Source organism: Ipomoea nil, unplaced genomic scaffold (genome assembly GCF_001879475.1).
Source record: "Ipomoea nil cultivar Tokyo-kokei standard unplaced genomic scaffold, Asagao_1.1 scaffold2387, whole genome shotgun sequence".
Lineage (NCBI taxonomy): Eukaryota > Viridiplantae > Streptophyta > Magnoliopsida > Solanales > Convolvulaceae > Ipomoea > Ipomoea nil.
Genome location: NW_017618815.1, coordinates 161,108 through 171,015, shown reverse-complemented (window position 1 = coordinate 171,015; position 9,908 = coordinate 161,108). Strand labels below are relative to the sequence as shown.

Below are 9,908 nucleotides of genomic sequence, written 5' to 3'. Positions count from 1 at the left end.
TCATCCTCCCGGGTTCCCTGTCTGTCGTCGTAGAGAGTCGCCACGTGTCTTTCGTCAGCTCTCTCGCCAAAGGGCTACCGCTCGGCGGTCGACACCGTCGCTCGGGCAACTCCCGACCGGGTTCTTCACAAGGAGCCCGACCTGTTACCTGTAAAGACAAAGAGAAAAGGACAAAGGCATCTCGGTCGTGGTGAAGCTATGTCGGTCGGGATATTCCCTACCAAGAGCCCCCCAGTCCTGGCCTTTTTGATCGTCCGGGAAAAAACGGGACGGGGTGAAGAAGCCCAACCGTCGGCCACTAAACCGACCGGCCAGTTGTCATTCCCCTCCCTGCCACGTGTCGGCCACTGCCGGCCTCTGCGACTGCAACCGTCGCCTCGGAATCAGTGCAGGTCGTGTCAAGCAAGTGGGCTCGTTTCCCGCGTAAATGCTCTCCTATAAATAGGCCCTTGAGGCCCTCATTTGAACTTTCCTCACTCTTTTGCTTCAGTCGGTACTCTCAGAGAGCCCCGAGCAGAGCACCTTAACAAGGCAGTCGAGCAAGGACCTTCAAGCTTTCCCCCGCAAAGTTCCTCCATTCGGTAAGTTCTCAACCCTTCTCTCTTCTTTATGCTTCCATTTTAGGTAGAACTGCTAGGCCAACTAACTGTCCCGGACATTTTAAGTCCCTTACTAACCCCGACCGACCTCTAGGTAGATCGAAATGACAGACTCTGACAGTCAGAATGCCTCGATCGCGGATTATGACGAGGAGGTCGAGCATCTCAGCGATGAGGAGGTGGACATCATGTCCTACTCCCCCGAGGTTATCTACCGATCGGTTCCAACCCCCGAGCGGGCCGCCGAACAAGATAAGTCCTCCAGCTCTTCCAGGTCGTCGAGCTCCAGCTCAAGCGGATCGGGGAGTTCCGGCGAAGAAGAAGAAGAAGAAGGAACTACGTCGGGTAGACAAGGACCTCCAACCGAAGGCGTTAGGGAAACGCCTACCCGGGTGGTTGGGGACCACCCAGAAGCTGTTCAACGACGAGGCGTCCGGGAAAGTACTCCCGAGTCGGCCGAGGAAGATGCTGCTGGGCCGGCCGCACCCGCAGTCGTGGTGTTCGAGTTCTTGAACAGCGAGAATGTCGAACAGCAAATGAGCCGGCTGACCAAAGGTGAGGCGGCCAGGATTGCCGAGAAACTCGGGGGTCGGGTAGAGTTCGACACGAGCCGGAAGTTAGGGAATGTCATCGATCGGCATCGGGGCAAGTGGATCGGGATGCATTACGACTCCCTGATGGCCCCGATCGCCATTCCCTTCACCCCCCTCCTGAACGCCTTCTTGGCCTACTACCGGGTCGTCCCGGCCCAGATTTGCCCCAACTCGCACCGGATCATCGCCTGCTTTCCGCAGATATGCGCTCGGCATGAGGCCGCCTGTACGATGGAGTTGTTCAACTACATCTACCAGGTCAAAGTTCTCCCGGGCAGCTACGGGGGCGGGTTCTTGATGTTACAGTCCCGAGCCGACATGTGCGCAATCAGAGGCCTGCCCGGGAACAACAAGGGGTGGAAGAATAGGATTTTCTCCATCAAATACGACCCCTGGATTCTCCCGGTTGACCGCGCTTGGAGCACCCACTTTCGGAAACAAGTGGTGCCGGACGAGACGCAAGCGCTCAAGGAGACGGTCAGTCGGATCTCTAGCGAGCTGCACGAGTATACAATCTTCCGAACGGCCGAGAGTCTTGAGGCGGCTAAACTCCCGCCCCCTACATACGAACTACGGGAGAAATATCTGCCCGTGCCGATGGGCGTGACGGTCGCCAAACCGTCGAGGCGAAGGAAGAAAGGTTTTAACTCGAGCTAATCCTCCCGACTTAACTTTATGCCTCGATCACACTAACTTGATTTCTTTGTTTGCAGCTATGGCGGAGTTCGGTGACGAAGATGCCCCCCTTCCCCCGCCCGCCAAGATCTCCCTTGGTGGCAAGAAGAAGGCGAAGGCGAAGCCCGCCGGGGAAAAGGAGATCCCCTCGGCCCGACCACTAAGTACCTCGACCGTGACGACGGGCAAGGGCTTTATCGTCGAGCCCTCCGACGTCCTGATCACCCGGGTGGAAGTCGCCCAGGGCAAGGAGAAGGTCCCCGACCGAGGCGTGACCGAGGTGGGCGGCATGAAACGCCGCCGCGAACAACGCAGCCCGAGCCCTTCGGTCGGGCGAGAAAGGGACGTTACGTCCATACTGGCCCGGATCGGCAACGCCGGGCCAGCTAGGGAGGATTTGGGGAAGATGACCCCGACCCAAGTGGCCGAGAAGATTGGCTACGATCTGGCCGAGGTAAGCTCTCTTCCATTAACTCTCTCTTTTATGCAAATGTCTTCGACCGGGCTAACGCCGAACATCTTCTTGTACTGCAGATTTCCCGAGCGGCCCAACTCCTTCAAGGTCGGGCCATGCTGGCCGAAGAAGCCGACCACCACAAGAAAACGGCCGCTCGTCGCTTGAAGGAAATCAAGGACATCCAGGCCGAGCTAGAGAAGGCCCAGAAGGGCCTGAAAAAGAGCGAGGAAGACCGGGTCCTCGCAGAGAAAGTCGCCCAACGGGCGATCGGGGAGGCGAAAGAGCTGAAGGCCCGGCTCGATAATCCGAGCGAGCTGGTGCAGACTGTCTTCAAGGACAGCGAGTCGGGCTCAGCGTTTCTCACGGCGGCCCGGGGAACTAAGGTCGGAGAGGACCTGATCGTCTCCTTCGGCCGATGGGCGTTCAAGTCCGGGCAACGCAAAATGCTTGAGCGGGCCCGTACCCGGTTGGAGCAAGCTCTCGACGGAGAGGATCTTCAGCTGGTCCTGTCGGCTTTACCCCCGGACCTAGCCGACCCCGGCCCCTCCCCCTTCGCTCCCAAGGAAAAGGCGGCCGAGCCTGGGGCGTCGTCGGCGGCCACTTCGAGCGGGAAGGAGGCAGCTGCCGGAGCTCGGGAATTGAAGAAGTAGACTAGGTTTCTTCTTCTTTTTGTAAAAGAGCGCTGATCGGGAGCCCGGTCCCGAATTTGTACCGGGCACTCCTTTTCAATCAATGAAACTCGTTTTTGTTAAACTTATATTGTTCGTCTTTCTTTCTGCTTTTTTACTTTTAGTCATGCACATGCTGACCCTTAATGCTCGACCTTATGGCCTTTTGGCCCGGTCCTGCACTACTCGATCCGTTCGACGCCCGACCTTATGGCTTTATGGCCCGGTCGTGCATCCGAGATTTCGACATCAAACTGGCCAACCTGATCGGGTTTACCCGGTCTCCAGGCCTTGTCAAAATTTTTGAAAATAAGTAAGCCTCTACGGTCGGGATACTTCCGAACGACGGGCCTGTAAATACTTCCTTCATCCCAGCCCCCACACTATTGTGCTCTCATGGCACGAGTGAGTGCAATAGTGGACAAGAAGTGATCAGATCGGGGAATTATGCTGTGTGCTCCTGGCTTCCCCGACCGGTGGCGTGACTCGAATGTCTGCCGATGTGGAGCGCGTCTGACCGGTCGATAAATTCGCCCGGTCGGTGTAGCTTGAAGATAAATTGATCTGCGTGCACCGAAGGTAAAGAAAATGACCGACCGGGCCGCCGCATGCAAGCGGTCAAGCAATCACCGATCGTATATACACTAAAACCTTCCCGCTCGCAGGCGGTTAAACAAATATTTACAACCATAAAGCTTAATTACAACCGACGACCGGGACCTACTCGCAGGTCAAGCCCCCGCTTCGTCAAAAGATTACAAAAAATAGGCTTAATGCCTAAACATAACGAGGTGCTCGGAATTCCAAGTCCCCTCGACTACCCGACCGGTTGTCGTCTCCAGCCGGTACGTACCCGGCCGTATGACCGCGCTAACGATATACGGCCCTTCCCAGTTCTGAGCTAGCTTTCCGCCCTCCGAAGGTTGACTGGCCTCCCTTCGTCGTAGAACGTAATCTCCAACCTGAAAATAACGAGGGTGGACCCGAACGTCTTTAGAACTCTTAACACGCTTCTGGTATTCGGCCATGCGCCGAGCGGCTAGCTCTCGTTTTTCCTCGACCGCATCGAGATCCACAGCCATCGTATGTTCGTTTTCCTCCGCATTGTAGGTTCTCTCTCGATCGGCCGGGATCCAAGCCTCGATCGGGAGTCGGGCTTCAGCTCCATAAACCAGGGCGAAAGGGGTCTCCAAAGTAGCTTCCCTCGGGGTCGTCCGATAAGTCCATAAGACATATGGCAACTCATCGGCCCAACTACGACCGGCCGAGTGTAATTTCTTTTTCAGACCTTCCAAAATCGTCCGGTTCGCGTTCTCTACTTGACCGTTTCCCTACGGGTAAGCCACCGACGACCGAACGTGAGTTGTCCCGATCGTGGCCAAAAAGTTCTGGAAATACTGGCTTACGAATTGGCGGCCGTTGTCGCTGATGAGATGCACGGGCACACCAAAGCGGGAAATCACATTTCGCCAAAGGAAACGAGCACATTGCTGAGAGGTGATCGTGGCTAAAGGCTCGGCTTCTATCCACTTGGAGAAGTAATCGATGGCGACGATCACGAATTTTCTCCGACCGGAAAGCTGAGGGAAGGGGCCCAATATGTCTACCCCCCACCTAGCGAAAGGAATTGCGGTCGTGACTGGCTGATAGAAGGTTGCCGGTCGTCCAGGCATCCGGGCGAACAGTTGGCACGTCTCACATTCCCGAGCTAACTTTTCACAGTCCAGCTGGAGGGACGGCCAATAGTACCCGATCAGCATGATACGACGGGCCAGGGATCGGCCTCCTTGATGTGAAGAGCAAATTCCCGAGTGCAATTTCTTCATGACTAAATCGGCCTCAAATGCGGTCAAGCAACGCATCAGAGGGCCTCCATACGATCGCCTGTAGAGACGACCGTCCAAAACTTGGAACCTTGGGGCTCTAAGCTTGGCCTTCCGAGCACGCTTTGGGTCGTCTGGGAGGCGACCGTGCTCGAGGTACTCCTTCAGATCGGTGATCCAATTGTCTTCTACCGGTTGGATTGGGTTAACCGGTAGACGATGAATGCTGTGTCTCGGGATCATCAAAATCCGAGCTATCTTCGACATGTGTTCCGGGGCATCTTGAGCCAATTTAGATAAAATATCTGCGTCGGCATTATCCAATCGGGGTATATGTCGGACGGTATACCCCCGAAACTGAGCAAGCTTCTCCATAGCAAGGTCTCGGTACAGCTGCAAACGCTCTCCATTGACTTCATAATCCCCGAGAACTTGTCCGACCACGAGCGCGGAATCTGTCTGAGCTCGGATGTATTCAGCCCCCAAGTCCCGAGCGCACTGTAAGCCATTAACAAATGCTTCGTACTCGGCTTCGTTATTGGTCGGGTGGAACTGGTACATGAGAGCAAAATAAACCTTGAATCCTTCCGGGCTCGTGACCACCACTCCTCCTCCTGCTCCCTTCTTGCTACTTGACCCATCAGTAGCCAACGACCACCACTCGGCCTCGGGATCCGCAACCTCGGGAGGTCGGATATCCCGGGCGGTGCACTCGACCAAGAAATCAGCAAGAGCTTGACCTTTGATAGCTGGTCTTGGTCGGTATTCGATCGCGTATTGTGTCAGCATTAACGCCCACTTGACTAAGCGGCCGGATGATGAAGCGGTTCGGAGGACTGGCCCGATCGGCTGATCGGTCAACACGCGAATTGCTCGACCTTGGAAGTAGGGAGCCAACTTCTTCGCGGCAATGTATAAGGCGTAGACGACCTTCTCTAGCCGGGAGTACCGGAGCTCGGGACCATGTAGCGCGTGGCTTACATAGTACACCGGTCGCTGGACCCCTTCCGGATCGGTTCGGCACAACACTGCGCTTACTGCGCGATCGGACACGGCGAGGTACACGTCTAGCTCTTCTCCGAGCTCGGGCTTTGAGAGCACGATCGGTGACATGAGATATTCCTTCAGCTCATCAAAAGCCGCCCGACATTCTTCGTCCCAGACGAATCCATTAACCTTCCGCAATACCTTGAAAAAAGGTAAAGCGCGCTCGGCGAGCTTGGAGAGGAACCGGCTAAGGGCTGCCAACCGACCGGTCAATTGCTGGACTTCCCGAACGGTGGAAGGTGGTTGCATGTCCAGAATCGCTTTTACTTTGGCCGGGTTGGGCTCAATTCCTCTCTTGGTCATCATATAGCCGAGGAACTTGCCGGTTTGAACCGCGAATGTGCACTTGGTCGGGTTCAGCCGCAACTGGTACTTTCTCATGATCTGGAAGCACTCCCGGAGGTCCCGAGTGTGGTCGGATCGGTCCCGACTCTTGACCAGCATGTCATCGATGTAAGCTTCCATCGTTCGGCCCAGTAGATCGGCAAAGAGCATGTTGACCATCCTCTGGTAGGTCGCTCCTGCGTTCCGGAGGCCGAATGGCATCACTCGGTAACAATACAGCCCGTCCGGGGTCACGAAGGCTGTCTTGCTCTCATCTTCATGGTGCATCATGATCTGATGGTACCCCTTGAAGGCATCCATGAAGCTCATTAATTCGGCCCCGGCCGTCTCGTCGACCATCTGGTGAATGCTCGGTAGAGGATACGGGTCGAGCGGACAGGCCTTGTTGAGGTCCGTAAAATCGATGCACATCCTCCATGCTGGGGGCTTAGGAACAAGAACGATATTTGCCACCCACTCGGGATAGACCACCGGCTGGATGTGCTCGATTGCCGCCATCTTTTTGACTTCTTCTCTGACAAATTCGCGGCGATCGGAGGAAAGGTGTCGTGTCCTCTGCACGACCGGCTTTGCTGAGGGATCGACGGCCAATTTGTGACAGATGACCGATCGATCGATCCCGGGCATGTCTTCAGGCCCCCACGCAAAGATATCAGCATACTCCCGGAGTATGGCCAAAACTTCCGCTCGAAGCTCGGGGTGAGGGCTCGGCCGATCTTGATCTTCCTATCCGGGCGGTCCTCGGACAGGGGAACTTCTTCTATTTCCTCGGAAGGCTTAGGCTGCTCCTTCCGTTCCTTAGCCTCCTCTTTGGCTATGGTATTCACCCGGGAAGAGGGTCCGGAATCTCGTCTGTTGACCGCTCGGGTGTAACACTTCCGGGCGGTTTGGACATCGCCGCGGACCACGCCGACCCCATTAGGGGTGGGGAATTTCATGCACAGGTGGGGCATAGAAATTATCCCACCGATCTTCATAATGGCGGGTCGGCCCAAGATAATGTTGTGGACGCAATGGAGGTTGACCACAACAAATTCCAGCTCCGTCCTGATCGACTTTGGAGGCGCGCCGATCTCGACCGGGAGCGTTACTTTTCCCTCGGGGTAAATAAGAGCCCCGGTAAATCCTGACAGTGGTACACCGACCGGAGTCAGCTCCTTCCTGTCGAGGCCAAGCTTCTCGAAGACGTCCAAGTAAAGGACGTTCACGCTGCTGCCCGTGTCCACCATAACCCTTTGGACGTCCGTCCCCTTAACGTCAATCGTGACCACGAGCGCCTCCATGCCGTGGTCACTGCTGGTAGGTTGGTCCTCGAGGGTGAAGGCTATTGGTTCCATCTTCTGCCTCTTCCCGGTCTCCCGGGAATCCACTATAGCGACCGGGCAATTAGTCCGCGGTCGGGAAGCATCTTCCAGTCCACCAAAAATGACGTGGATGGTAGGCTTTCCGGACGGGCGGCTACCGGACGGAGGGTCAGGGTCCCGTCGGTCATCATGACGATCGTCCCTTCGATCGTCTCTTCGGTCCTGACCTGACCGATCGGAGCGGTGATGAGAACGCCTGTGATCCCTCCGATCGGTATTCTTCTTGTTGTCCTCTCTCTTCCCCACACACTTGTCCAATTTTCCCAGGTTGAGCAGATCTTCCAACAATTGGCGTAAGTGGGTACACTCCTCGGTGTCATGCCCGGCGCATCGATGGTAAGCACAGTGCTTACTCTTGTCAGGGCCGTCTCGATCGGGATGGGGGAGTTTGATGAGATTGCAGGACTGGGCGTATTGCATGGCCTCCGCTGCGGATCGGTTCAAGGCCGTAAACTCGCCAGGCCTGGTGCGGGATCGGGGGTTGTCATCTCCCGACCGATGTTCCGCCCGACCGGCCGGTTTACGGGACAAAGAGCCGACCTCCTGCAAGCGCTTTACGGCGTTCGCTTCGCCGGCGTTGGCATAGTCTGTGACCCTCCGAAGGGCCTCCTCGTAACTGGTCGGGGGGTGTAGGATGAAGTCTTGATACAAATGTCCCGCCCGGAGAGATATGTGAAGCATATGGGTGGCGGTCGCATCATCCATAGGCTCGACCTCTCCAACCGCCGCCTTCCACTTGATGAGGAAATCGGTCAAGCTTTCCCCTTCTAGCTGCTTGGCCTTCTCAAGATACATGTAGGACTTTCTCACCACTTTGGAAATGATGAACTTCCTTACAAATTTGATCGCCAGGGTCTCAAATTTATCGATCGAGCCCGGTTGCAGGGTTCGGAACCACTCTGCTGCCCGACCGGTGAGGGTCGAGTAGAAGGCCCTGCACATCACGGCGTCCGAAACGCCCTTCAGCATCATGTTGCTGAAAAAATCATTCACGTGGGCCTCAGGATCTGCCCGTCCGTCATAACTCTTCTCTCCAGAGACCTTTAAGTCAAGCGGGTAAGGCTGGGCCATTACCGCTGCTGTGAAAGGCGTCTGGTGCAGGGTCGATTGGTTGACCGGGGGGGTTGCAGGGTACGCATTCCTGAGCTGCGCAACTTCCGCCTGGAGGTTATAGAGTAATCCTCGGGTTTCGTTGAGCTCGGCGGCTTGAGCGGCTTGGGCTGTATCCCGAGCGCGTCGCCGTCGGGGAGATCTCGACCCGCTATACCCAGATGAAGCCTCCTGACTAGCCTCCTGCATCTGTACGTCTTCTTGCCCGCGGTTCGGGTCTTGGGGTCCCAAACGCTGGCGCATCTCCGGTCGAAGACGATCAAAAGCTACCGCTCGGGCAACTTCTTCAGGGTCCTCCGCTTGGACGGCCTGAGCTGGTGCCTCCATCGCATCATGATCTGATGGTACCCCTTGAAGGCATCCATGAAGCTCATTAATTCGGCCCCGGCCGTCTCGTCGACCATCTGGTGAATGCTCGGTAGAGGATACGGGTCGAGCGGACAGACCTTGTTGAGGTCCGTAAAATCGATGCACATCCTCCATGCTGGGGGCTTAGGAACAAGAACGATATTTGCCACCCACTCGGGATAGACCACCGGCCGGATGTGCTCGATCGCCGCCATCTTTTTGACTTCTTCTCTGACAAATTCGCGGCGATCGGAGGAAAGGTGTCGTGTCCTCTGCACGACCGGCTTTGCTGAGGGATCGACGGCCAATTTGTGACAGATGACCGATCGATCGATCCCGGGCATGTCTTCAGGCCCCCACGCAAAGATATCAGCATACTCCCGGAGTATGGCCAAAACTTCCGCTCGAAGCTCGGGGGTGAGGGCTCGGCCGATCTTGATCTTCCTATCCGGGCGGTCCTCGGACAGGGGAACTTCTTCTATTTCCTCGGAAGGCTTAGGCTGCTCCTTCCGTTCCTTAGCCTCCTCTTTGGCTATGGTATTCACCCGGGAAGAGGGTCCGGAATCTCGTCTGTTGACCGCTCGGGTGTAACACTTCCGGGCGGTTTGGACATCGCCGCGGACCACGCCGACCCCATTAGGGGTGGGGAATTTCATGCACAGGTGGGGCATAGAAATTATCCCACCGATCTTCATAATGGCGGGTCGGCCCAAGATAATGTTGTGGACGCAATGGAGGTTGACCACAACAAATTCCAGCTCCGTCCTGATCGACTTTGGAGGCGCGTCGATCTCGACCGGGAGCGTTACCTTTCCCTCGGGGTAAATAAGAGCCCCGGTAAATCCTGACAGTGGTACACCGACCGGAGTCAGCTCCTTC

At 56.2% G+C, this 9,908-nt stretch overlaps 1 protein-coding gene across 1 annotated transcript; it reads left to right on the top strand.

Moving 5' to 3' along the window:
* The first annotated feature begins 703 nt into the window (after positions 1-703).
* LOC109152120 (histone-lysine N-methyltransferase SETD1A-like) lies at positions 704-2,974 on the top strand. The gene is made up of 3 exons (XM_019299694.1): positions 704-1,154; positions 1,906-2,321; positions 2,402-2,974. The coding sequence occupies exons 1-3, from the start codon at positions 704-706 to the stop codon at positions 2,972-2,974; spliced, it is 1,440 nt and encodes a 479-aa protein (XP_019155239.1).
* The last annotated feature ends 6,934 nt before the right edge of the window (positions 2,975-9,908 follow it).